Source organism: Onychomys torridus, chromosome 18 (genome assembly GCF_903995425.1).
Source record: "Onychomys torridus chromosome 18, mOncTor1.1, whole genome shotgun sequence".
Classification (NCBI taxonomy): Eukaryota; Metazoa; Chordata; class Mammalia; order Rodentia; family Cricetidae; genus Onychomys; species Onychomys torridus.
The window spans coordinates 66557409-66584758 of record NC_050460.1 but is presented as its reverse complement, the minus strand read 5'-3'; the positions used below and the strand labels follow the sequence as shown (position 1 = coordinate 66584758).

At 51.5% G+C, this 27350-nt stretch overlaps 5 protein-coding genes across 8 annotated transcripts; 3 read left to right on the top strand and 2 right to left on the bottom strand.

Moving 5' to 3' along the window:
- Window positions 1–5239: 5239 nt before the first annotated feature.
- On the top strand, window positions 5240–6648 carry Lta (lymphotoxin alpha). The gene is made up of 3 exons (XM_036168370.1): window positions 5240–5358; window positions 5442–5541; window positions 5755–6648. Exons 1-3 carry the CDS (start codon window positions 5263–5265, stop codon window positions 6162–6164), a joined length of 606 nt encoding a protein of 201 aa, XP_036024263.1. The 5' UTR covers window positions 5240–5262; the 3' UTR covers window positions 6165–6648.
- A 1212-nt stretch (window positions 6649–7860) lies between these two features.
- On the top strand, window positions 7861–10459 carry Tnf (tumor necrosis factor). 3 transcript variants are annotated; one of them, XM_036168459.1, is made up of 4 exons: window positions 7861–8212; window positions 8736–8790; window positions 8973–9020; window positions 9278–10459. In XM_036168459.1, exons 1-4 carry the CDS (start codon window positions 8027–8029, stop codon window positions 9694–9696), a joined length of 708 nt encoding a protein of 235 aa, XP_036024352.1. In that variant the 5' UTR covers window positions 7861–8026; the 3' UTR covers window positions 9697–10459. The 3 variants fall into 3 exon arrangements, with proteins under 3 accessions (XP_036024352.1, XP_036024355.1, XP_036024354.1); XM_036168461.1 differs by having other exon boundaries at window positions 8027–8212; window positions 8739–8790; window positions 9278–10290; XM_036168462.1 differs by lacking the exon at window positions 8973–9020.
- A 2605-nt stretch (window positions 10460–13064) lies between these two features.
- On the bottom strand, window positions 13065–14768 carry Ltb (lymphotoxin beta). 2 transcript variants are annotated; one of them, XM_036168441.1, is made up of 3 exons: window positions 14594–14768; window positions 13935–14250; window positions 13065–13627 (listed from the first exon to the last, which is right to left on the bottom strand). In XM_036168441.1, the coding sequence occupies exons 1-3, from the start codon at window positions 14753–14755 to the stop codon at window positions 13185–13187; spliced, it is 921 nt and encodes a 306-aa protein (XP_036024334.1). In that variant the 5' UTR covers window positions 14756–14768; the 3' UTR covers window positions 13065–13184. The 2 variants fall into 2 exon arrangements, with proteins under 2 accessions (XP_036024334.1, XP_036024335.1); XM_036168442.1 differs by lacking the exon at window positions 13065–13627 and having other exon boundaries at window positions 13935–14006; window positions 14594–14755.
- Window positions 14769–19110: 4342 nt separating this feature from the next.
- Lst1 (leukocyte specific transcript 1) lies at window positions 19111–21560 on the top strand. Its single transcript, XM_036166974.1, has 4 exons — window positions 19111–19163; window positions 19939–20031; window positions 20373–20395; window positions 21349–21560. Exons 1-4 carry the CDS (start codon window positions 19145–19147, stop codon window positions 21496–21498), a joined length of 285 nt encoding a protein of 94 aa, XP_036022867.1. The 5' UTR covers window positions 19111–19144; the 3' UTR covers window positions 21499–21560.
- Window positions 21561–21998: 438 nt separating this feature from the next.
- Ncr3 (natural cytotoxicity triggering receptor 3) lies at window positions 21999–26664 on the bottom strand. Its single transcript, XM_036167126.1, has 4 exons — window positions 26622–26664; window positions 22357–22704; window positions 22148–22273; window positions 21999–22045 (listed from the first exon to the last, which is right to left on the bottom strand). The coding sequence occupies exons 1-4, from the start codon at window positions 26662–26664 to the stop codon at window positions 21999–22001; spliced, it is 564 nt and encodes a 187-aa protein (XP_036023019.1).
- Between the last annotated feature and the right edge of the window lie 686 nt (window positions 26665–27350).

The following is a 27350-nucleotide window of genomic DNA, read 5'->3' as shown; positions in this document are numbered from 1 at the left end:
GTGCTCTGCTCCTGAGCCCCACCCACGACCTTCGATGTGATGTTTCTCCCGTGTCCAGCCTCGCTGGAACACGATCCCCAACAGATCGGGTTCCTGGTCTTTTTGCCACACTATGATTCCTGCCTTGAATAAAGTTCCTAGTTGGTACTCATTAAATACTTATTAAAGGTTGGTGGATGGTGTAGTGAAGCAGGACAATGTCCAACTATAATTTCTAGCTCAGGAAGCCGGTCCACCTAGTGTCATGCTGAAGTTTGGGGTTAGTAATGGGATAACACTAGCAACAGGGTGAGCCGTTTCACAGGGTGGACTTTATCTTGGGATTCTTTGATAAGAATGTGCTTAGATTTAAGGTTGTTTGAATTGTGATTTGGATTAAGGTTAAACTTGGATAAAGTTTGAGGCTGAAAACAGAAACACAAAGTCTGAGGGTACTGTCATTTCAGCCTGGTCTGGAGGCCCCCAGATTTCCGTGGCCTCTCCTCTGAGAGTGCCATAGACACTGCACAAGGCCCTCAGTCATCAGCTCTCCCACCCAGGGAAAGTCCCAAACAGCTGTTGGCCTCCCCAAGAAAGAGACCGAATTTCACACAGCCTCTAAAACTGAGATTGAAACCAAAATTGGCCCACGGCAAGGCACATCCTTCAGCTTGCTGCCAACTCCCATGACACTGCTTAGCCCCATCTTGCCCTTCCTTCCTCTGTCTCTCACATCTCCTCATGCTCCCCGCCTCCTCTTTCCATTGTCCCTCCATCTCCTTCTTCTCCCACCCAAATCTAACCTCTCCCTCTCCCTCCCTCTCTCCCTGTCCCTCTTCCTCTCCCGCTCTCTCCCCTTGACTGTAATGCAATTTTCCATTTTTAACACGGCTTTGGCCCATCAGCTACACCATTCACGAGGCAGAAACAACAGGAAGCATAAAGATTCCCAGGGAAAGAGGAACACAGAAAAGGAACCAGAGACAAACAATGCTTTCCTAGAGAAAGCAGCTCAGTGGAGGAGCGCTTGCCTAGCACTTCAAGGCGGTGCCAGGATTGAGTCCCATTGCCAGGACTGCCAGAAGAAAACACATGTTCAAAAGAACAAGAAAACGCCGCCATTTCTTGTCTAAGAAATTACCAGGGCTGGTTTTTGTTGTTGCTTTTTTGTTTTTGTTTGTTTTGTTTCTTGTTTTACTAACCCAGGTAGCTAAGTCTGACCCTGAACTACCCCTGACCACTCTGCCTTCACTTCCCTTGGAGGAGTACAGGCGTACATTCCGGCACCCGGTTTATGTGGTACTAGGGACAGAAGGGAACCCAGGGCTTTCTGCATGCCAGGCAGGCCCTCTACCAACTACCACATCCCCGAGCCTGAAGAGGTGTTTGTGTGTTTCCTTCCTCCATTATATCTGGGCAGCCACCGGCACTGGAGACGTTGCCTTGAAGCACGTTCTCCCAAGGGCTGCCTCTACATACATGCAGACTCCTGGCGTCTCCCAGCTGGGCCACTGTAAAATGCCTTCCACTGGGCTCCATGGTGACCTCAGGACCCTCCATTCTTCCCTAGCTTCCAGACTCCATTTTATGGGTCATCTCTTATTTAAATTTGCTGGTGTCTCTCTATCATATCAGAATGAGATTTAAACATCTTTCCTTGGTTTCAAACCCTTCAGGGTGTGTTCTCTGCTTCCCCACAAGTATTCTTTTGCACATCTCAGGCCACGAGGGGTCTCTCATTATCTTGAGTGCCCTTCCCCACCTTCCTTGCCTCTGTAATGAATGCCCCCAGGTTCCATGGATTCCCTATGGGCTGCCCTGCCGAGGTCATGAAGCATGACCTCACTCCACTGAACTTGAGATCCCTGAAGTCAGGGAACCATCTGTTGGAACGGTCCCCCCAGTTCCTTGTGCCAGGTGCACAGCAAGTGTGTGGAGCGTGGAGGATGCTGAGGAGATTGTATGAGAACCACGGGAGCTCACAGCACGGGCCCCCAAAGGATGGAGCCTGAGCATGCTGGGAACTTCAGAATGAGTATAAGATCTGAGAAGCAGCACCAGGTCTCTCTGCCTGTCCAGCCTTCTGTCCTGCCCGCATCCTCCCCCGAAGCAAGCCATCAAAGCTGGAATTGCTCTTCACCAACATGGGTCATAGAGACTAGAATCCTCCTTTTTCCATGACCTAGGGACGTTGCCCTCCCCCATTCTTCTGTGTAAGAACTGGTCATTAAGAAAATTTCTAGTCCTAGGTCACAAGCCTCATTCTGCAGGAGGAAGGCCTCCAATCAGAGAGCCCATGAGGAAGCTGAGAGACAGGACCAGCTTATCTTCCCACTCAGCCAATTGGGCCTGAGAACAGCAGTGTACCCCCAGTGGCCATCCTGACCGCCACCGTTGCCAGCACAGCCCTCTACAACCCTGACAGGACAGGGCAACAGCGGCAGTAGTGATGACATTGTAGGTGGCCAGCTGCTGTCCTCTATCCCAATCTTATAAAACATGACCAAAAACATCATCTTCCAAAACTTTGCTTTTAGAAAGCAGCAACTTACAAACTGAGTGAAAACTGGCTTATACACAAGAGTTTTCTAATCAATGTTTTCACCTCAGGAAAACCAGAAACAAACCTAATGACCATCACCAGTGTCCTAGTTGGCTTTACCTGTCCACTTAGCACAGTCTGGAGTCACCTGAAAAGGGTCTCGGCTGAGGGACTGGCCAGTGGCAATTGGCTGTGGGAATGCCTGTGGGGGACTGTTAACTGATGTAAGAGGGCCCAGACCATCTTCTGGACAGGGATTCTGGATTGTATAAGAAAGCTGGATAGACTAGATGTAGTGGAACACACCTTTAATCCCAGCACTGGGGAGGCAGAGGCAGGCAATTTCTGAGTTCAAGGCCAGCCTGATGTACATATTAAGTTCCAGGATAGCGAGGGCTATGTAGTGAGACCTTGTCTAATATGTGTGTATGTACATATATACATATATCATCATAATAAAATAACTCTTTAAAGAATAAATTTGAAAAAAACAAATAAGAAATAATAATAATAATGATGGAGAGGAAGGAGGGGAAGAAGGAGAAGAAGAAGGAGGAGGAGGAAGAGGAGGAGGAGGAGGAGGAGGAGGAGGAGGAGGAGGAGGAGGAGGAGGAGGAGGAGGAGGAGGAGAAATGTTCTTAACAAGGACAGAAAGGTGGGCCAGCAAGATGGCTCTATGGGTAAAGGTGTTTGCTGCCTTTACCTGATGACATAAGTTCAATCCCCAGAACCCACATGGTAGAAGGAGAAAACCAACTCCCAAGAGTTGTGCTCTGACCTCCACATGTGGTCTGTGGCACTTGTATGCACTCACATGCACACACACAAAACAAATAAATGTGTTTTAAATGTTATGTTGTGTGTGGGATTTTTGCCTGCACGTCTCTGCACCACCCGAGTGTAGTGCCTGCAAAGGCCAGAAGAGGGCGTCAGATCCCCCAGAACTGTAGTTACCGACATAGCAACGGTATAGGTGCTGGGAATTGAACACCGGTCCTCCGCCGGTGCTCTAAACAGCTACGCCGTTTCTCCAGCCCTCCAAATAAATAAGTACTTTAAGGTTTTGTTTTAAGAAGAAAAAAACAATCAATTTTGCTTTTGGGAATGTGGGATGGACACACATGCCTGGCAAGCAAGCTACCTGAGCTACATCCCAGGCCCTTCAGACAGTCATGGCTCCTCAGATGCTGTTTCTAGACAAGGCCTTTAACTGTTATTAATTTGTAAATTAAATAATCTTTAATTTACCCTGGGCTATTGTCCTTCTGTGTGGGATTCTGAGGCTCCCCCTGTACAGATCTTTGGAAGCCTAGGGTGTGTATTTGGGGTCATATAAATCTGGTCTGCAGATTTATATGAATGTGGTGGATTCTATTTGAACCTTCCCCAAAATCATCTTCCAGACCTGGACACTCTAGAGCGGTGGTTCTCAACCTTCCTAATGCGGTGACCCTTTAATACACTTCCTCATGTTGTGGTGACCCCCAACCATAAAATTATTTTTGTTGCTACTTCATAACTGTAATTTTGCTTCTGTTATGACTCATAATGTAAATCTTTTTTAAGCTAGAGGTTTGCCGAATGGGTCGCAGGCCACAGGTTGAGAACCACTGCTCTAGAGACTAAGGGGGTGTCAGACGGGGGGGGGGGGTCTGTAATGGAACTGCTTGACATGGAACTGGCAGGGACAAAAAAATACATACACTGGAACACGTGTGACTTGAACCCCCATAGGCAAGGGAGGAAAAGGGTGGAGGTCAGTGGCAGAAGGCTTGTCTAGCATACATGAGACCCTGGGTTCACACCTGACAAAACAAAGGTGTCACTAGCCACATGTGGCTACAGAGCCCTCCAGATGTGACCAGGGAGGATGGAGAAGGAAATGTTCAGAGAAGACTGTGAGCAGTCAAGGGTGCAGACGTGTTACAAACCACCCCTCTTCAGGGAACCAGGCTTCCAGCCACAGCCCAGCTGTGCCCCGCTCATTCTCCACGAATTGCCTGTCCCTTCCCTGGAACTCCTAGGCCTGACCCTGCTCCCTGATAGTCCCTGCAGCCCACAGTTCCCCTGACTCCACTCCCTTTCCCAGAACTCAGTTGTCTGAGTCCCTAGCCTGCGGCCTCAGCCTTTCCTGCCTTCGACTGAAACAGTAGCATCTTCTAAGCCCTGGGGGCTTCCCCAGGCCCCAGCCCCGACCTAGAACCCGCCCGCTGCCTGCCACACTGCCGCTTCCTCTATAAAGGGACCCAAGCCGCCAGCGCCCAGGACCCCGCACAGCAGGTGAGCCTCTCCTCCCTCATCTCTTTGGGCTTACCCTGGTAACAGGCATCCCTCGGATCCTGCCTCTTGACTTGGACCCCTGCCCTTCCTGTACAACCTGCCTGGACCCCAGCCTTATTGAGACGGGTCCCCGTGGCTTTGACTTTTGGTCTGTTCCCATGGTGTCTAACTCGGCCGTCTGTCGCCCCACTATCTGATTCTTCCGTGTGTCTTTCCTCTTCCAGTCTCTTCCTTTCCCTCCCTACCCTTGCTCACTTCAGGGTTTCCCTGCCTGTGTCCTGTCTCTCAGGGTGGCTGTCTCAGCTGGGGGTAAGATCTGTCTTTCTTCCGCTGTGTGCCCCGCCTCTCCCCTACACACACACACACACACACACACACACACACACACACACACACACACTCCTCTCTCTCTCTCTCTCTCTCTCTCTCTCTCTCTCTCTCTCTCTCTGCAGGTTCTCTCCATGACACCACTTGGACGGCTCTACCTCTTGAGGGTGCTTGGCGCCCCCCCTGTCTTCCTTCTGGGGCTGCTGCTGGCCCTGCCTCTAGGGCCCCAGGTGAGGCAGCAGGAGAATGGGGGTGCTGGGGTGGCCTAGCCAACCCGGAGCCTTAGAACCCTCTCAATTCTGCTCTCCCCTAGGGACTCTCTGGTGTTCGCTTCTCAGCTGCCAGGATAGCTCATCAGCCCCCTCAGAAGCATTGGACCCGTGGCATCCTGAAACCTGCTGCTCACCTTGTTGGTAAACTTCAGCCTCCAGAGGTCCACCCCCCCGCCCCCGTCTCTCCTCCTACCTGCCCAGGGGCCCAAGTGGTCACCCCATCTCCCCACACCAACTTCTCTTACCCCTAAAGACAGGCATCCCACTCCAGCCACCCCAGTAGTCCAGTGCCTGATTCCTTGGGGGATGGAGACCTCTGACCTTGACCCCTCAACACCTTATGACCTTTTCTAGGATACCCCAACAAACAGAACTCCCTGCTTTGGAGAGCAAACACAGATCGTGCCTTCCTCCGACATGGCTTCTCTTTGAACAACAACTCCCTCCTGGTTCCCACCAGTGGCCTCTACTTCGTCTACTCCCAGGTGGTCTTCTCTGGGGAAAGCTGCTCCCCCAAGGCCACTCCTCCCATCTACCTGGCCCACGAGGTCCAGCTGTTTTCCTCCCAGTACCCCTTCCATGTGCCTCTCCTCAGTGCACAGAAGTCCGTGTATCCCGGGCTACAAGGACCGTGGGTGCGCTCAATGTACCAGGGGGCTGTGTTCCTGCTCAGTAAGGGAGACCAGCTGTCCACCCACACAGATGGCATCTCCCATCTACACTTCAGCCCCAGCAGTGTATTCTTTGGAGCTTTTGCTCTGTAGAATCTAGAAAAACCCAGGAATTGGATTCCAAGCCTCCATTCTGACCATTTTAAGAGTCACACCTCCTCTCCTCTGCCCATCCCCACAGTCTTAAACCTTCCCCACCAAAATCACCCAGAGCTCTCACACAAGGAGTCTGAGGCACTCCAGGGGAACCACATCTCCCCCGGGGCCACCCCCATATGCTCAGCTGAGGATTCAAGCCTGCCTAGAAGTTCCTGCGTAGAGCAGGATCTCTGTGGGTCTGGGTGGAGCAGAGACCTGGATGTGAAGGAGAGACAGATGTGGGGAGGTGCCTGAGGACAGCGGTAGGGAGACTATTTATGAAGGGAAAGGTTAAGTTATTTATTTATGGAGACCAGAAAGAGGAGAGAAGTAGGGAGGCACCAGATGACAGCGAGGTCCTAGGCACAGAGTGGCATCAGGACAGGAGAGAGAAGCAGGTGTGAGTGACCAAGGGCCTCACAGAAGGAAGACCAAGGCTCTAAGGGCATTGCTTGGCTAGACACCCGCAAAGAGCCACCTGCACCGACGACACCCAATAAACCTCTTTTCTCTGAAGTTCTGTCTGCTTGTGTCTGTCTATTCAGGATTGGGGGAGAATCTTCTTTGTCTCTTTAAGGAATGGAATAGGGGACAGAGGCCTCAGATGGATCACGGGCTGTGGGCAGAACAAGGAGAAAGAAAGGAGCCAGCAGCTCCCAGATACATGGTGGGTTCATGGGAGTCAAGCAGCTACCTGCTGGAGGAGATCCAAAGGATAAACCAGGGGGATTAAGCCAAGGGTGTGGAGAGGCTGGAGGAATGAGGGCTCTGGGTGGGAGGGTGTCCAGGTCTGGGAGGGTGGAGGAGGGAATCATTGGAAGACATGGAGCCATAAAGGTTGGAAGAAACCCTGGAAGCAGGGGTATGGGACATGGATGTCTGAGGAGACAGGGCCACACATCAAGACTATATGGCAGAGGCTTTATGAAAAAAAAAAAAAAATCCCTTGGAAGCCGAGACTGAAAGCAGCTGGAGCCCGTGGTCAGAATGAAAGGAGAAGACTTGCCTCGTGGGGTCCGTGAATTCCCAGGGCTGAGTTCATTCCCTTTGGGGCTGTCCCATACTTGTCCCCGATACTCCCACTAGCCCTCCCAAAGCCCATGCACACTCCCTATTCTCAAGCTGCTAGGCCCTCAGCCACTTCCTCCAAAGAACCCAGACAGAGGGCTTCCCTCTCCAATAAGCATTTCTCCCAATGCTCCCACCCCCTCCCTGTGCATCCAGCTGTCAGAAGCACCCCCAATGCCAACTTCTACCCCCATGGAAGCCCCATCTAGAAATCAAAGGGAAATAGACAGAGACATGGTCTCCCTGCAAAGAAATTGTCAATTATTAGCACCAGAGAGAGGAAATGGGCTTCAGCTCCCAGGGTCCTGCACAGTTAGTGATTGGCCCAAGATTGCCACAGAATTCTGGTGGGGAGGGGGAGGAGATTCCTTGATGCCTGGGTGTCCCCAACTTTCCAAACCTCTGCCCCCGCGATGGAGAAGAAACCAGAAGAAACCGAGACAGAAGGTGTAGGGCCACTACCGCTTCCTCCACATGAGATCATGGTTTTCTCCACCAAGGAAGTTTTCCGCTGGCTGAATGAGAGCATTTCCCCGCCCTCTTGCCCAAGGGCTATAAAGGCAGCCGTCTGCACACCCAGCCTGCAGAAGCTCTCTCAGTGAGGACATCAGGGGACCAGCCCGGAGGGAGAACAGCGACTCCAGAACACCCTGGAAATAGCTCCCAGAAAAACAAGCAGCCAGCCAGGCAGGTTCTGCCCCTTCCACACACCGGCCCAAGGTTCCACATCTCCCTCTGGAAAGGACACCATGAGCACGGAAAGCATGATCCGCGACGTGGAACTGGCAGAGGAGGCACTCCCCAAAAAGGCGTGGGGCCCCCAGAACTCCAGCCGGTGCCTGTGCCTCAGCCTCTTCTCCTTCCTGCTCGTGGCAGGGGCCACCACGCTCTTCTGTCTGCTGAACTTTGGGGTGATCGGCCCCCAAAGGGAAGAGGTGAGTGCCTCAGAAGCCTTCGTTCTCACTCAGGAAGAAGCAGGGCAGAAGGGCAAGAGAAGGAGAGAGGTGGGCTGATGGGCACAGGTAGTGTGGAGAAGACTGGAGAGGCAGCCCATGTGGAGACGGTGGCAAGGAAAAGACAGAGAGGCGGGACCTCTGACCCATGCAGCCAGTCCACTAAACTTCTGTTCAGTGGATGCGTGGAGGGATGAATGAATAAAAAACATGCAGAGATGTGGAAAGAGGTTCGGGATGTGGCCAGAAGGATGGGGAAGAAGCTGGCGATAACGATGGAGAGGCAGAGATGAGGAGGTATGAGTGATAAGGAGAGAGATGAGGGAGATAAAGTGAGATCCGGCACAGAAGACAGAGATGCTGCATGGTTGGTAGAATGAATGAACGGAGGATGAACAATGAGAAAAGCCAGACATGGGGGCAAAGAGAAAGAGCTGGGGGCTTCTCCTTTGTGGGTGACTCCTCAGTTACTGGCTACTGACCTTGTCCTTCTCTTCCTACACAGAAGTTCCCAAACAACCTCCCTATCATCGGCTCCATGGCCCAGACCCTCACACTGAGTAAGTATCCCCCACCCTCTCTTAATGCAGGGTGGCGGCAGTTAGACCTGGGATGGAAGCAGTGGGGAGAACTTACAGCTTTGGTTTTGGAGGAAAGGGAACAGGGGTCCAGACAGACAGACAGACAGACGCTTGCTGGGAGGCCTAAGGGTCTCATCTCTGCCTTTCTTCTTTCCCCTTAGGGTCGTCTTCTCAGAATTCCAGTGACAAGCCTGTAGCCCACGTTGTAGGTAAGAGCTCTATGTGTGCGTCTTGGGGATGAAGGGACAGGATTTGGGGGTCGAACCAGGCTGAGAGTAGACAGCTTGTGAAAAGGAGGCGATTCAAAAGCAAGGACTTAGTGGGGGGCACTCAGGACCTTAAGGCCAATGGGATGTGGGAAGACAGAGGGTGAGGGAACCGGAAATGAAGTGTGGGTAGAACTTGAGGTTCAGGATGTGGGGTGTGAACTAACAGGGTCACACTGACTCAACTCTCCCTCCCTCAGCAAACCACCAAGTGGATGAGCAGCTGGAGTGGCTGAGCCGGCGTGCCAATGCCCTCCTGGCCAATGGCATGGATCTCAAAGACAACCAGCTGGTGATACCAGCAGACGGGCTGTACCTCGTCTACTCCCAGGTTCTCTTCAAGGGCCAAGGCTGCTCCAACTATGTGCTCCTTACCCACACCGTCAGCCGCTTTGCTGTCTCATATGAGGACAAAGTCAACCTCCTGTCTGCCATCAAGAGCCCCTGCCCCAAGGAAACCCCCGAGGGGTCTGAGCTCAAGCCCTGGTACGAGCCCATCTACTTGGGAGGGGTCTTCCAACTGGAGAAGGGTGACCGACTCAGCGCTGAGGTCAATCTGCCCAAATACCTAGACTTCGCAGAATCCGGGCAGGTCTACTTTGGAGTCATTGCTCTGTAAGGCAAATGGGTGGCCCTCCAGTCTCTACCCAGCCCCCGAGTTGACCCCTTTATTGTCTACTCCTCAGAGCCCCAGTCCATCTCCTTCTAACTTAGTAAGGGAATTATGGCTCAGGGTGAGACTCTGAGCTCAAAATGTTCAACAACTATAACACTCAGAAACACAAGATGCAGGCAGGGATAGTGACCCGGACTGTGGGGTTCTCATGAATCACCATCAAGGACTCAAACGGGCTTCCAGAATTCACTGGAGCCTCATATGTCGATTCCTGAGTTCTGCAAAAGGGGATCAGGCTACCTCTGGCTCAGAATGCTGCTGGAGAAGATCTCAGGACTTCCTGTCTTCGGATGTTTCCAGACGCTTCAGCGCTCAGCCTTCCTCACAGAACCAGCCCCCCTCTATTTATGATTGCACTTATGATTATTTATTTATTATTTATTATTTATTTATTTGCTGATGAATGTATTTATTTGGAAGGCCAGGGTGTCCTGGAGGACCCAGTGTTGGGAGCTGTCTTGAGACAGACTTGTTTTCTGTGAAAACAGAGCTGAACTTTCAGCTCTTCCCACCTGGCCTCCTGGCCTCCTCGCCTCCTTTTTGCTTATGTTTAAAACAAAATATTTATCTAACCCAATTGTCTTAATAATGCTGATTTGGTGACCAGGCTGTCACTACATCACTGAACCTCTGCTCCCCAGGGGAGCCGTGACTGTAATCGCCCTACGGGTCAGTGCCAGAAATAAAGATTGCTTGGAAAAGAAATACAATTTCTTTCTTGGGATTAAGTCCGTATCTGTCTCTCTCTGGAGGTGGGAAACCAACCCCTAATGTCCTTTCTCCAGAGGTGTAAGGTCTCAGGGTCCAGATCTCAGTCTACATCCCTAGCCCTTAACACCCCAAGGAACAAAAACCAGCCAACATCCCCCAGCTGTCCCCGGAAACAGGGGCCTAACCCTAATTACCTTGGCCTCTGGGCATGGGAATTTCCCACTCTGGGAATTCCAAATACCTGCTGGGAAAGTACTGCAGTTCTTTCCGGCTGTTGTGGCTCCGATGGAGCTGGGGAGGAGCCACATTCTCAGGTACCTGAATCACAGCCAAGGAAGTATCAGAGCTTCAGGTGTCTGGACTCCAAACACTAACTATGCACCCTCAACCATTCAACCTCCCCTCTGAACACAGAGGAGGCACGGTCTGTGCAGAGAAGACCTAACCTTTATCTGCGCCCCCTTTCTGTGCTGGACAGGGCAGGCTCAGCCAGCTCTGCCTCCCTCCCAGCCATCAGCAACCTTGTTCTTTACATCTGAAGACGAGGAAAATGTTTTTAAAAGACATATGGCTAAAAGTGTGCTTCTGCAGTGTGCATGGGGGTGGGGGGGATGCTTAGCGTATGGGATGCCCTGAATTCAAACCCAAGACACCAACAACAAAGAAAGGAGCACTATGTGGGTGAAGGGGCCATTGCCAGCTTTGGTTTCAGCAAGGTTTTTGACAAATGATGAATATGTGAGGTGGGTGGATTAGAAAGAGAAAAACACCTTGTTTAAATACTTTGTTTTTTTTTTAAAAAAATTACTTAATCACACATGCAGGGCCTTGGATTTGATCCCAACACCAATAATAATAATAATAACAGTAATAATAATTTCTTATTGTTGCTGTTATTCAATAGTACCTGCTGAAGCATGTAAGGCTGACTTTATTCAGAATAACAGTTATTGGTGCAGAGACTTGCAGAGTGTACAGTAAGGCTAAGTGGGTCTGAAGAGGCAGTGGGGTGGGCGTTGGAGCATGGCAAGTGACTAAGAGAGAAGAAAAATCAGGGGTAGGGGGACTGTGTCTAAACAGATCAGACGAGACGCTTGTTAAGACAGGCCAGGTGATCAGACATCACCCCAGGGGCTGTGGAGGATGACTGGGGGGATCAAATATGGGAGAAGGAGCTTGCTAAACCGACTTAATGGGGCTTTTCACTAGAACTAGCTTTTACAAGGGAAGCAATGACTAGGTGTAGGGGATTCAGAAGCCTGGCTAGACTTTATCCAGAGTTGGTCATTCTCTCAGCCCACTGGAAGGCCCTGGTGCAGGCAAGTAAAGACAAATAAGGAGCCATGTGTAGCCACGCCTTTAATCCCAACGCTCAGGAGGCAGAAGCTGGTAAACGTTCGTGAGTTCAAGGCCCGTCTGGTCTACATAGAAAGTTCCAGGCTAGCCAGGACTACATAGTGAGACCCTATCTCGAAAGAAAGAAAGAAAGAAAGAAAGAAAGAAAGAAAGAAAGAAAGAAAGAAAGAAAGAAAGAAAGAGAGAGAAGGAGGGAGGGAAGGAGGAAGGAAAGAAAGAAGGAAAGAGACAGAGAGGCAGAGAGAGAGAGAGAGACAGAGATAAAGAAAAAGAAAAGAAAGAGGAATTAAAAGTGGAACCCCAGAAAGTGGCAGCCCTAATGGGCTCACGGTTGGTTAGGCCTTTCTTCACCCCAGTAGCCAGAGAGGGGAAAACCAAGCACGTGGTATAGCGCTGGCTGTGGGGTGACCCACTCGGGTGACCTACATAGAGCCTTGGGTTCCCCTCTGTCTCCTCCAGCCATGGCGTGGGGGGACTGCTGTTACTCATATTAGGGGCCTCCCACTTACCCAGCTTTGTGTGTGGGGGTGCCTCAAGTGTGAATTCAGGGTGAGGACTTTCCGTTTCTAGAGAGGACCCTAGGGCATGTTTCCTCCGTGCCCTCCTCCTCAGACACCAGTCTCCACCCACGCCCTCCTCCCCAGTGTTCAATTTTCTTCCTTAGTCTGCCCCTCAACGTGCCTGGGACTGACCTGACCCCCCTCCCCTAAAGAACAGCTGTCAGAGCCCGCGGTGGCTCACGCCTTTAATTCTAGCACTCAAGAGGCAGAGGTAGGTGGATGGATCCCTGTGAGTTTGAAGCCAGCCTGGTCTCTGCATAGTGAATTCCAGGTGAGCCAGGGCCACATATGAGACCCTGTCTCAAAATAAACAAACACTGTCAGCAGGCACTACTGGAAAGCTAATGGGCCCACAGCGCTTGGTTCTTCAGTCTTCGGGAGTTTTTATCTCTGGGAACGAACACTGTCTACCTTCCCCTGTGTCCGTTCCCCTCACTGTGAGGCAGAAGCCAGGAGAAAAGGGGTATGTGAAGGATTTGGTGGGTGTCCCTGGCGATCAGGATGCTGAGGGAAGTCTCGGGGTTTAACTGTCCCTTCCTTTCTCCACCTGGACCCTTGGCGTTATAGCCAGGGGGTGGGTGCAACAGGGGTCCACCGTTCAAAGCTAGGCCATCCACCCCTGCACGCTACCCTGAATCAAACCACATCTGCATCTTCGTGATGGCGCTGACACAGGCCAGCACCGTTTACATTCTTTATTTTCAAGATTCATGTCCTACAGTTCCCCCCGATCATGACGTCCCAGGCTCCCCGACTCTCCGGACATCATGATGCACCGTCAGTCCTCAGGGGTGCAGACCGCCGTCACCCCACCATCACCGCCCCGAAGAAGGTCTTCCCTCTCCTGGAGTCCACCATGTCTGGGTGACTGATGTTGACGTACACCCTCTCGCCGCTCCGGATCTGCACCAGGCCGCCGAACCCCACGCTCGTGTACCACAAAGACCGGTACCCGACGGGGTCCACCGCAGGGGTCACGGTCTCTGCGCCCTCCAGCAGCAGCTCGGGGGAGCCCCGCCCGTAGGCGCCCCCGGCGCGGTACAGGGCGCTGCGCAGAGTGAGCGAGCGCGCGCGGCCTCGGCCGGCAGGGGGCGCCCTGCCCCGGTACCCGACCTGGCAGTAGAGGTAATAGACGCCGTCCTGCGGCAGCGCCAGCCCGTCGGTGCGCGAGAACTGCACGCCGCTCCTCAGAAACGCTTCTTCTTGGCTCGCCTCCCAACCGAGCCTTTGCCCGCTCATCCAAGCGCCTGCAGAGAGGGACACGCGTGGGCTCGCGGGCCGTGATCTCTAGGTTAGGGACCCGGGTAGGGTGAGCGGCACCCAGCGCGGAGGGGCGGGGTCTTTTGCACTCCGTGGTACTCAGCGGGGAGCCACAGGGATGCGAGAAAACTTGGAAGGGGGGACGCTCCAGGGGCAAAAGGTGGTGGAGGAGTTGGAAAAGGGCCAGCAGTGTCATAGCAGAGCCAGAGGACCCTCACTCGCTGAGGGGGTGCACAGCTGGCACTCTTCAGGTCTGCCAGATGCTGGCACTCTTCAGGTCTGCCAGATGCTTACCTATGAGGTGGGCAGCAGGAAACTCGGGGCTGAGATCAGTTTCTGGCCCCCCCTTTGGCAGCTGTTGAACCCCTGGATCTGGTGAAGAACCCACGGCTGGAGACAGGGTGGTCACCCTTGCAGATGCCTCCCGAGAGAACTGTGCAACCGGCCCCTGGGATGGGGAGCCTAGATTCTTGGAAGAAGAGGGTATCGGGGTACGCAGACCGGGGTCAGGAGTCCCTGAGAGGCTGGAGGGTGAGGGCAAGAGGCAAGATGGTTTGCTGTCATCCAGTCGTTTTCGAGCCTGTGCTCCTGAGCCAGTGAGCTTCTCCACCTGGATGGCAGGGCCACAGTGCCCAGAGTTCAGATTTAGCTGAAGGCAGCTCCACCCCTCCCAGCAGAGAACCCAGCCCTAGGGCTACCTCCAGCACCTTGCTTAGCGTGCCATCTTGCTGGAAGGCAGAGCAAACAAAGCCTATGCTCTTGGGCAGAGAGACAGGCACCAGCAACCAGGAAGGGGCTTGCAACATCAGGGTAGGACTGCATGGAGAGCAGCAGAGACAGAGCAGACATTCCCCCGGGGGAGAGCCAGCTGAGCCAGGGAGCCAAAAGCACAGCCAGAGGTCAATGAACTTCCATGAGTGTGCAGCCCTCTGGCGCCTGTTGCGGCCACTCACCCGCCGTCCCTGATCCTGGGGCACCAAGGCCAGCACAGCCAGGACAGTGATAGGTACTGCCAACAGCAAGGTCACCAGAGAAGTAGCTCCTGCTACAGCCAGCAAGAGGCAGCCCTTCCCCCGGGGTCTCCCACCCGGGCCCTGCAGTCCCCGTGCCCCCATCCAGACTCAGCACCAGGACAGGGGGCAAGGGCTTTCATACCTCAGGGGTAGGGCCACCCCCTCCCTGCAGACCCACACACCTGCCTGGGACTTTCCGAACACCCCTGCTCCCCTCACACAGCTTCCTGTTTACCCGGAGCTGGGGCCAGGGCGGGGTAGCTGGATGCCTCGGTTCTCCGAACTGGGGAAGGAGACGGGCAGAGAGAGAGGACTTCAAGGTAAAGGTGAAGGGGGGCTTAGCAGGGAGGGAAAATGATTTATTTTCTTTTTTTTGGAGCTGAGGATCAAACCCAGGGCCTTGTGTTTGCTAGGCAAGCACTCTACCACTGAGCTAAATCCCTAACCCTGGGAGGCAAAATGAAGCCCAGGGAAGGAAGGAAGGTCACTTGTAGAAGGCCAGGCAATGGGGATTGTAAAGGCCAGGCAGGATTCCAGATATTTCATGTGGTCTGCATGCTTCTGGACCTCACAGGCCAGTGCTGGAGGGAGAGCTGCAAAACACACACACACACACACACACACACACACCTGCAGAGATTAGGAGATCGAGTAGGAGGCCAAGTAGGGGCAGCTGAGTGTCTGCATCCCTGAAATGGCCCTATCCCCAAACTGGCTGACATCTTTCTAATTGCATTCCCTAAAACGAAGTAGGAAAGGCAGAATTAACCCAGTCCACAGTGATATGGCTTCATGAGGGGGCCTCAGGCTTGCTTCCTCTGAGGAAGGGCCGAGGTAACAACACAGTGATGGAACACTGCCGGGGCACACTCCACCTCAAGGGATTCAGTCTGGAATGAACTCATCCGTTAAGAAGCACTCCCTAAATGTTCATAAATGAATGACAGACAAGCAGTCCACTGAATTTAATGAACAGCAAGAACCGAACCAATGGAAGAGTCGCGGCTGACTGGAGTCTGCAGAGACTAGGTCTGAGGAAGCTGGACCAAGATCTCAGGTCATCTTCTCCCTTCCTGATGACCCTGCAGCTCTGGGTCCCTGTCCTGGCTGTGTCTGAGTGTTAATATCAGTGCAGACACTAATCGAATGTAACTGACAGACAAAGAGCACCGAGAATGGGCTGGCCACCTGTTTACAGTCTTTATTATACTCTCCATTTAATCTCAACACCGAGGCTCAGAGAGATTAAAAAACTGTGGCTGGGATGGGAGTGGAGCTCACTGACAATGTTTGGCTACCGAGTTTGATTCCTTTTTTTTTTTTTTTTAATAAAAAAAAAAGTACTAATTTCAGATTTTTACATTTTACTGTTTGTAAATTTTATCTTCCTGTGGCAAGAAAAAAATGAGGAAACAGATACTGAACTTGAGCAGTTTAGAGGTAACATGTAGTAATGCTTGTTACTTGGAAAGATACGAGAAGTAGCCTGGGGATGTGGCTCACTGGGTGGAGAGCTGGCCTAGCGAGCACAAAGTCCTGGGTTTGAGTCGGAATAAAGCAGGTGTGGTGCAGCACTGGGGAGGCAGAGCCAGTTGGATCTCTGTGAGCTCAAGGCCAGCCTGGTCTACAGAGCAAATTCCAGGAGAACCAGGGCTACACAGAGAAACCCTATCTAGAAAAAAAAAAAAATTTTTTTTTAAAATGAGATAGATATGTGATTCAGCAAATAAAATGTTGTCTGTAGATCTAGGACAGTGGTTCTCAACCTTCCTAACGCTGCGATCCTTTATGGTTGTGGTGACCACCAACCATAAAATTATTGTGTTGCTACTTCAAAACGGTAATTTTGCTACTGTAATGAATCATAACATAAGTATCTGACATTCAGGATATCTGATATGTGACCTCCCAAAGGGGATCGCAACCCGCAGGTTGAGAGCCGCTGATCTAGTTGATAAGAACAATTTATGAGCTGAAGAGACGGCACAGCCTTTAAGAGCACTTGCCGTTCTTGCAGAGAACCTGGGCTCAGTTTCTAGCACCCAGGTCAGGACTCACAACCACCTGTAACTCCAGCTCCAAAGGATCCAACGCTCTTCTGGCTTCTGATGACATTTGCACTCGTGTTTGAGAGACATGGACACAAACATAATTACAATAATAAAAAAGAATAAAAACAAATCTTTTGAGATTATATATATATATATTTGTGAAGTTTTTTTTTCTGTTTTTCTAGATGTTTGAACTTTGCAAGTATGTATGTATATGCTTGTGGGGTGTGTGTGTATTCTTGTGTGTAGTGCATAGAGAACAACTTCAGATGCCAGTCCTGGCTTCCCCCTTGTTTGAGGCAGGGTCTGGTGTTGTGCTCTCTGCAAACTCCAGGCCAGGCACTCCCTATGATCTTCCAGGCATCCTCTTTCTCCCCTCCCAGTCACAGCAGGAATATGGAATTTCAGAGTGGTCTCCATAGCCATCTTTGTGTGCGTTCTGAGGTCTCAGACTCAGGTCTCCATGCTTGAGCGGCAAGAGTTTTCACCGATGGAGCTATCTCTACACCCAGCGTTTGAAATTTTTAATAAAAAACTAAAGTGTAATAATAAAATTTTAAAAAGAAGGAAACCACTTAAATGTGCCCTGTTTGTTCTGCTCGGGGCACACTGGGCAGGCGTGCTATGGGAAATAAGTCCCACAGGAAACATGAGCAGAGGAGACCCAGGCACCAGATTCACTTATCCTCTGCCTCCATTTTAGCTACCAGCCTTCACAGACTTGGGGTGCAGCTCTCTAGCACCCCTCTCCCTCCTCGGTCACAGTTGAGAGGCCTTTGCCCAGGTCACTATGGCCCTTAGTTCTCTGCTCAACGTCAAAACACTGCCTCCAGGGTTTCTCACATCTTTTCGAGCACTAGCTTGTCACCCATTTCCTGGGTCTGTCAGCAGAAGCATTGGTGGAGTCTGGCTGCCTCTGATTCTCCTGCTTCTTAAGTAGTACACTGATATCCCGTTGCATATGGCTGCCGAACACCAGGATAGGTACCCCGGGACACCCCAGAGCTCTATCTGGAGCTGGAGGTGCTGGGTATACATGCCTACACACATGAACCCTAAGCAGGCACAGCTGAAGGGGCATCTGGGGATGAATTCAACATGGAAGACCCCTGGAGGAGATGGACATTCATTCCCAGGGTGAACTAGAAGGCTGGAACTGAGGGGGAAGCCACCCTAGTGGTAACCAGGAGTCTCAAAAGGAAGATGTTGTAACCCGTCTCCCATGGCTATACTTCCTCTCTTAGATGCAGGGAACAGAAGCAGGGGAAAGACGGGCACAAATGCCTGAGGTGGAGAGGTTTCTTTCCTCTGTATTGTCCCCTCTGTAAACCACAGTCTGGGAAAGCTAGGAGTGAGTGGTGATCATGGATACCTGCTAAGAGAAAGGGAAACAGACTATGAATTTGGGGTTTCATGAGCCTGAAGGCATCTTCTGCATTCAGATCCTATCCTTGGAGCCCCGTGTCTGTGTCGACACCTTCCAGAGATGTTAAAAGAAACTATAGCTGAAAGTGGTGGCCTGCCCCGTCGTGCACTCTGTAAGCTAAGGCAGGAAGATGGTGCGTTCCAGGCTAGCCTGGGCTACATAGCAAAACCCTGCCAATAATAATTAATAATCTGTTCCTGATTGGTCACATCTCCTCAGCCCCTCCCCCTGTGCTGTGGTCCTACTCCACAGTATTCCTCTTAAAACTAGGAGGCTCTTGGTTTCTAACTGTCGTACCAGAATCTGGTTCTTGGGTTAAGTTAGGAGCCTCTTTCTGCCCTCAAACAGGAACCAGATTAAAGGGCAGGAAGTGCCCGAGGGAAGTTAAAGGCCTCAGATCATTCTTAGCCACTTCCCCACACCAGCCAAATAAGGCTTTCCCGGGGATGGGTACCTTCTCTTTATTTTCTCAGTGGTCTTACACCCACTCCAGACCCTGGCTCCCTTGCCTTTATCAGCCCCTCAGCAGCACCCAGGACTGTGAGTGCCTCTGCCTCCTCCAAGAGTCTCCCCCATCTCCACTCCCCCCCCCCCCCCCCCCCTACTCTCACTCCCCCAGCCCCATAACCTCCTCCCCGCTTCAGCCTGGGGCAGAAGAAACCCAGGGGGTCTGGGGACAGTTAAACATCTTCTCTGTTACTTCTGGGTCTTCCTTGGCTTTTTGTTTGCTTTTGATACAGGGTCTCACTTTGTAGCCTTGGCTGGCCTGGAACTCACAGAGATCCACCTGTCTCTGCCACCGGCCCAGCGCTGGATGTTCCTTGTTAAAGTCTCGGGCCCTTGGCCGGCCATACTATGTTATGACAAAGGCCGGCCGGCGAGGACAAGGATTGTAATGGGGCCCCTTGCCTCAGATGGGGAACTTGGGGGCACGTGACTAGCCCAGGCCATTAAGCCCAGCAAAACAAGGATTAGTTTAGTCTTGACCTTAGGGCCTGTTCTCAGGCCCTGGCTATGACAGACTATCCAGTGAGTAAGTAGGGGACTCCTCCAGTCTACAAGGGGAGGGGGATGGCAGTGCTGGAGAGAGAGATGGGTGAAAAGTGGTGTTCATGGTTAGGAGAGGTGGGCAGAACCCGGCAGAACTAACCAGTGCGGGTAGGAGTGGGGCCTCCAGAGGCCCAGAAACAGCAGGTGCGGGCGTGAAGTCAGGAGGGGTAAGAGATCTCAGATAGCAGGAGAGGTAACCTGGGGTATGTGACTCTCTAGAGGAAGTGAGAAGTTGAAGTCTGGGTAAAGAACGTGCCATGGGCTGGGGATGTAGATCAGAGTGCTCCTTAGCAGGCTCGAAGCCCTGGGTTGCAGCCCAGTGGCTCAAACTGGGCATGCCAGTGACTCCTGTGATCCTAGTGCTGGGGTGGGGGTGGGGCAGGGGTGGGGCAGAAGGGCCGGAGGTCAAGTTCATGTACTCTGTGCATGGAGGCTACAGGGAGTTTGAAAGCAGCCTAGACTACAGGAGACCCTACGTAAAAAAAAAAAAAAAAAAACTAAACTAAAGCAGGCGGTGGTGCATGCCTTTAATCCCAGCACTCGGGAGACAGAGGCAGGCGGATCTCTGTGAGTTCGAGGCCAGCCTGGTCCACAGAGCTAGTCCAGGACAGGCTCCAAAGCTACAGAGAAACCCTGTCTCGAAAAACCAAACCATAAATAAATAAATACAACAACAGAGGAGCTGTGAAACTAACATTTAACCAGGGATTGGGAAAGCAATGGAAAAAGACTCCCACACTCACTTCTCCACCCTACAGAAGAACTCCTGCTGGGGAGCTTGGCCCTGGGAGGGCTCCTCCTCCTGCTGGTCCTCATGCTGTTCACCTGCCTGTGCCGGATCCATCAGAGAGGTAAGGCCTTACCGTCACCTCCCACAGCCACCTACAGCTCACCGCCCCCCATACCCTTCCTACTGTGAGGGCAGAAATCCCCCCCCCCCCCGGCCCTGCCAGATTCCGGGAGCAGAGAGGGGACAGTAGAGCAGTGTCCAAAAGGCGCAGGCTTTGACTGTGGGTCCCATGACAGTCCCGTCGGCAAGTGAGGAGTGAGGGAGCCCCTGTGCCCTGGAAGGCTGTCTGGGGTTGGAGAGCCGGGTGGGGTGCTGTTCTAGGGTGGATGAGCCAGCTTGGGGTGCCATTCTGGGGTGGGGCTGGGGAGGGTCTTGCTGAATCACTTTTTTTTTCTCTTCCAGTGAAGAGACTGGAAAGGAACAGGGTGAGTCTGGGGGTTGAGGGGGTGAGGGGAAACCCAAGTAGGGAGTGGGGCTGGGATGTAGGGGTGGGAGCCAAGAGAAAAGGGAAGAGGAAGGAGGGAAGGAGAAAACGAGAGAGGCAGAAAGAGAAGTGAGGCGAGGAAAGGGTGTGTTTATAAGACTATAAAACAGCTCCAGAACAAAGAGAGGAGGAGGTAGGGGAGGAGGCTGGAGAGAGGAGTTCCAGGACAACCAGGACTACACAGAGAGGCCCCATCTCAAGACAACAGCAACAGCAGAGAGAGAAGAGGTAAAGTGGTCAGCAGTGCGGTTGAGTCAACTGCTTCTATCTAGCCTGTCCAGAGCCCTGGGCTGGATTTCCAGCACAGCATAAAACCAGTGGTACATGCCTGAAATCCCAGGTAGAGGCAAGGAGGTTGTCCTCAACTACATATCCAGTTGAAGGCCAGCCTGAGCTACGGTGAGACCCTGTCTCAAAAAAAGAGGGGCCTCCAAGAAAAATGCTTGCTGCTGCCTGCCGTGGTGGCCTGTACCTGGAATTCCAGCCCTGCGGGGTGCAGACAGGCAGATCCTAGGGGCTCTCTGGCCAGCCAGCCTAGTGGGAATAGCAAACTCCAGTTTCAGGGAGAGGCTCTGTCAATAATAATAATAATAATAATAATAATAATAATAATAAGTGTGGAAACCGTTAAGGCGTCCAAGCGCTCTGGCCTACACAAGCAGGCCGACGCACATACACCATATACATACAGAAAGGAGGAAGGAAAGAGGAAGAGCGGGAGAGAAAAGCAAAACAGAGCCAGTCAAAGAGAAACATCGGTGAGAACGAACACTTGGGAGCTTCAGAGAGAAGAAAGGGAGGTTGAGGCAGCAGAGGGAAGGAAAGATCGGAGCTGGGGCAGGGTTCAGGAGGGGTGGCACCCTGGACCCTCATCCTAGTCCTCTGCCTCGCCAGGCCCCGACCCCAGAGCAGGAGCTCCATTATGCATCTCTACAGAAGCTGCCAGTGTCCAGCAGTGATAGCACAGACAGAGAGGAGGACGAGGGCATGAAGGAGGACCCCAGCACTGACTATGCCTGCATCGCCAAGAACAAACCCACCTGAGCACCCCCAAATGCCTCCCCCGACCTGGGCGGAGGGTCAAAGTGGCCCCGTGTTCACCTAGTAAAGACTGGTTCCCTACTTCTGTGTCAGGCTTCTCGTCTCCAGTCCATGGCTCACCCTCCCTCCCGCTTGAGGTCAGTAGTCACTGAGTGAGGAAGGAACCCCAGCTTCTCTACAAGCCAGGAAACAGCTTGTGGTCCCCAAGGTCCAGTTGACAAGGGGTCAAATCGGCTCTGAGCCCAGGACAGGCGGGTGTGGTGGAGGAGGGGGCTGCTCTCAAGCACTCAGGCCAGCAAGCAGAAGGTCTCTGGACCCTTCTGTGTCAGTCCTGGTGGAAGGGGAGCTAAGAGTTGGGGGAGGGGATGTGAAGAGGCGCATAGAGGGTGACCCGGAGAATGAAGAAAATACATGAGAGTCCTAAGCAGGAGGGAGGAGCAGATACGGATTTATTGCTGGTCTTTGAGAGTGCTGCTGGGTCATTGAGATTTAGAAATCACTCCTCACAGGCTGTGGGGGGGTCGGAGGTGTGCTCCCACGTGACAGGGGCCTGGGGAGAAACAGAGGGGCTGCTCAGGGCTGCAGTCCCGAGGCTCTTCCTGCACTCCGTTCCTCCCATTTCGGCCACCGTTGCCCCTGCCCAGCAACTCACATTTGCCCTGATAATAGAGGGTACTGCCCGTGGCCACAGAGAGAAAGCTGAGGGCATAGAATCCGGCCCGGAGGAGGAGACGTGTGTGGGCTGCTCGCTCTGAGCCGGAGGCTTGCTCAGGAGGCTCTGCAGCAGGAAGTGGAGAGGGGGCAGCTCGGGAACTCAGAACACTCAGGAACATTGCATCTCGGGGTCTCCCACCACCTCACCTTTCTCCACCACCAGCCGAGAACCGTTTCCTGTTCCAACACCCAGGCCTAGCACCTCCACCCTGCACACATAGATTCCGGTGTCATGGGTTCGGGCGTCCTGTATGAGCAGCTCTGCCGTGTGGTCCCTGGTAAATTGGGGAACAGTAGCGAAAGAGGCCACACGGCCCCCGAACTCTGGGGTCATGTTGCTCACCTCCATCCCCGGGGCCACTTTGTCTTGGTACCATGTGACAGAGCCAATGGCCACCGTCCCTTGGCTGGCATTGAAGGAGCAGGGCAGGAGGGCAGTGGTGCCCTCCCGGGCACGAATCTCAGGGGGCTGAGACACCCAGAGAGCACAGGATCCTGAGAAGAAAGCAAATATACAGAGAACACCTACCCAGTTACTCCAAAGAGAAAAGCATTTGGAGGACACCCCAGCTTTCCTCATGAGGGTGTGGCAGGATGAGCACCCTGGAGTGTCTCATTAAACCTTTTCCTCTTCACTAATTTAATTTCTTAGTTTTCAAATTCTTTCACACACTACCTCCAGCCCATATACAGCCCACCTTCTTTAGAAATCCAGTTTGCCCAACATGATCCTCGAGGTATACTTGAAGCCCAGGAATAAACGCAGCCGCCTAACTAGGTAATACCATTGTGGTATCACCCCAGGTATTATTATTGTGACGGGAGTTGTTTTCTGCTTTATGTTTGCTAGGGTTTTGTTTTGGTTCGATTTTTGTTTTCTATACACCTGATACACAAACACAGATGCAGGCAAAACACCAATGCACATAAACAATTAATTAATTTTTGAAAGTTTTGTTTTTTTGTTTTGGTTTTTTCGAGACAGGGTTTCTCTGAGTAACAGCCCTAGCTGTCCTGGAACTCTCACTGTAGACCAGGCTGGCCTTAAACTCACAGAGATCTGCCTGCCTCTGCCTCCCGATTTAAAAAAGCATTTCATGACATGTGTATGGGCATTTTTCCTGCATGTGTGTTTGGACCTACAGAGAGCATTGGATCCTGTGGAACCGGAGTTACAGATGGTTATGAGCTGCCTTGTAGATGCTGGGGATTGAGGCTGGGCACTCTGGGGGAGCAGCCAGTGCTCCCCAAGTGCCCCTAACCATTGAGCCATTTCTCCATTGTCCCTCAGTGCTCCCCAAGTGCCCCAACCATTGAGCCATCTCTCCATTGTCCCTCAGTGCTCCCCAAGTGCCCCAACCATTGAGCCTCCTCTCCATTGTCCCTCAGTGCTCCCCAAGTGCCCCAACCATTGAGCCTCCTCTCCATTGTCCCTCAGTGCTCCCCAAGTGCCCCAACCATTGAGCCATCTCTCCATTGCCCCCGCCTTTGAAACAGGGTTTCTTGTGGCCAGCTTTAGCCTTGAAGTCATCACGTAGCTGAGAATGACCTTGAATTTCTGACTCGCCTGAGTGCCTAGATACAGGCATGTGCCAGCCACCATGCCCAGTTTGTGGAACTCCCGGGATCAAACCAAGGGCTTTGTGCATGGTAAGCAAACACTCTACCACTGAGCCACATCCTCAGCCCAATTTTTTAAAATTTATTTATTTTTATTTTTATGTGCATTGGTATTTTACCTGCATGTGTATCTCTGTGAAGGCATCAGAACTCCTGGAGCTGGAGTTACAGATAATGGTGAGCTGTATTGTGGTTGCTGGGAGTTGAACCTGGGTCCTCTGGAAGAGAAGCCAGTGCTCTTACCTGATGAGCCATCCCTTCTAGGCCCAGTCCAATTTTTTTAACACCAAATTTCACTATGTAGCACAAGCTGGCCAGTCACAACTTCTCATTCTCCTCTTCTTTTTTTTTTTTTTTTTTTTTTTTTTTTGTCTGAACAGGGTTCCTTTGTGTAGCCCTGGCAGTCCTGAACTCTCTCTGCAGACTAGGCTGGCCTCGAACTCAGAGATCCTCTTTTCTCTGCCTCCTGAGTGTGGGGATTAAAGGCATGTACCACCACTGCCCTGCTTCGCCTGGAAATTTATGTTGTTAATGCTCTACTGAGAAAAAAAAGTAGTAATACAAGAAGTTACTGGCAAGCCGGGCGGTGATGCATGCCTTTAACCCCAGCACTCGGGAGGCAGAGGCAGGCGGATCTCTGAATTCCAGGCCAACCTGGTCTACAAAGTGAGTTCTAGGACAGCCTGGGCTGTTACACAGAGAAACCCTGTCTCAAAAAATAAATAGAAAAAAAAATTCCAGGTGAATATACATCTATATATATACCCACATGGTAGCTCACAACCATCTATAACTCCAGTTCCAGCTACTTTAATATCTTCTTCTGGCTTTCTGGCCTCCTAGGGCACCAGGCATGCATGTGATGCATAGACATAAATGCAGGCATAATGTTCATACACATAAACTAAAATAAAAAAAAATTACAGTAGTAGGCCAGGTGTGGTGGCGCCTGCCTTCAGTCCCAGCACTTAGCAGAGGCAGGAGGATCTCTGTGAGTTTGAGGCCAGCCTGATCTACATAGAAAGTTCCAGAACAGCTAGAGCTACATAGAGAGACCCTGTCTCAACACCCACCAAATTATAGTAGCTAGGTGTGAGGGCTTATATCTATAACAGCAGCACTTGTGGGGTTGAGGCAGGAAAATCAGGAATTCAAGGTCATCCTAGGCTACATATTGATTTAATTTTTTTTTTTACTTAAAAATATTTATTTTTATGTGTATGGGTGTTTTGTCTACATGTATGTATGTGTTCCACATGCCTATCTACTGCCTGCAGAGTCCAGAAAAGGGTGTCAGATCCCCCAGAACTGGAGTTAGGGATGGTTGCTAGCCACCATATGGGTGCTGGGAGTTGACCTGGTCCTATGGAAGAGCAGCCAGTGCTTTTAACCACAGACTCATCTTTCTAGCCCCTACATATTAACTTTAAAACGAGACTGGGCTATTTTAGATCCTATCCCCTGAATAAACATTACATTAAAAGATAATTGTGAGTTGAGTATGATGATATAGGCCGGTCATCCTGGCACTCTGGAGCCTAAGCCAGAGTACCTCCAGAAGTTCAATTATCAGCTCAGCTACACAGAGAGTTGTAGGCCATCCAGGGCAACATAGTAAGACCTTAGTTCAAAATAGGAAAACAAAAAAACAAAAAACAAAAAACAACAACAACCAAAAAGCAATCAATCCATTAATCAATCAGTAGAACATTACCATGGGCCGGCCCACTAGAGATCTGCAGAACTAGAGAATTTGCCCAATGGTCCCAGCATTGATGATCTTGGGTCTGCAATCTACAGTTTGAAGATCACTGTCTGTACTCAATGAACATAGCTTTTTATATATTCTTTTGATTAACTAAAATGTTTCAGTTAAAAAAATAAATTTACCTTAGACATAAGTCTCTCAAGCTTCTAATTATATATTTGTACCCAATCTATTAAAGTTAACAATCTAATAAACCTCATACATCAAGTTAAATCCTCAAGGAAAAAAATCAGAGTGACTAGAAGGCTTAGCTGGTAAAGGCATTGGCCACAGAACCCGAGGACCCGAGTTCAAGTCCCAGGACCCACGTAGCAGAAGAACAGATTATTCTTTGATCTGTGCAAGCTTTGACAGGTGTGTGTTCCACCTCCAAAATAAGTTGATGAACTTTTAAAAATTAAAAACATCAACGAAAGGGAACCAGCTGAGTGTGTTAGTACAAACCCAGAGTCTCAGTGCTCAGGAGGCTGAGGGAAGAGGCCTGAAAGGTCAGGGCCAGGCTGGGCTACACAGCCAGGTTAACTCATTTGGCAGCATGCACAAAGCCCTGGCTTCGATCCCCAGCACTGTGCATAGTGGTACACCACTGTAATCCTAGGACCTGGGAGGCGGGCATGAGAGAACCCGTTCAAGGTCACCCTTGGCTTTGTATGGCTGAGATCAGCCTAGGCTACTGGCCTGTCTCAGAAACAAACAAGCAAGGATAACACTGATAGCCAAACTCAAAATGCCATTCCTCCTTTTCCATCCTTTTTCCTAGGGCCTTTCAGGTTTCTCTTTCTTGAAGGAGGCTGAGAACAAAGGTTCTGGAGCACAAGAGAGAAATAACCCTTTCGGGTGGGGGCGACCTAGCAGGTCAGTCTTTTGAAAGAGCCCACAGGGGACAGCTTTCTGAACTGCTTTCTACACCCCTCGGGGCACAGTGTTCAGCCTTCACCAGGCACCCTCTGGAGCATCTGAGTCCCCACCTCTTCCTTTACTCCCCCATCCCCACACCCCAGGTCCCACGCAAACTCCCAGTCACCTGGATAAACCACGATGCAGATGAGCAACAGCACCTTGGCCATGTCTGTGGTTGGTGAGGTAGACCTCAGCAGGGAGGTCTAAGGAGAGGAAGAATGACCAACCACCTGATGCCTAGGACAAGCAGGACTCACATATGACTCGCCAAGGACCTCCACCGCTTGGGGCTTTGAGCATCTATGCGTGTCCTGCTAAGGAGGGAGATGCCTGGGGCTCTCTGGAGGCAGTTAGTGGTCAGGTGGTATATACTAGGACAGGATGTCCTCACATGTCTGATTTTACAAGAGTGGGTAGTGAGACCAGGATGTGGTTCTCTCACCTTCTGAGGTTCAAGACCAGACCTTCACCCAGAACAAAGCTCCAGCCGAGAAGCTAGCCCTCCTTCCTCTCCCATGTTCAGCCATGCCCAGGCCCATTGCCTCCATGCCTCCTGAGTCTGGCTTCCCCCCTGGGCTGCCTAGGATTTCTATAAATGCAGGGATAAGGGGAGCAAGCTATTGGCGGTAGTGGGTGTGAGGTTGCCAGGGACTGTGTCTGGAAGCTTTATTTGTACTGGTTGGACCTATTCCCCCAGCAGTGACGACGGAGGAGTGTTATTAATGGATTAGTTTTCACATTTCCTGGAAAAGGACATTCCCAGCAGGTCTGTTATTGATGGTTTAACCACGTTTATTGGGAATCTACAAAGTGCCCCTACATTTTTCACAGTCACAGTGGCAGACATCTTGTT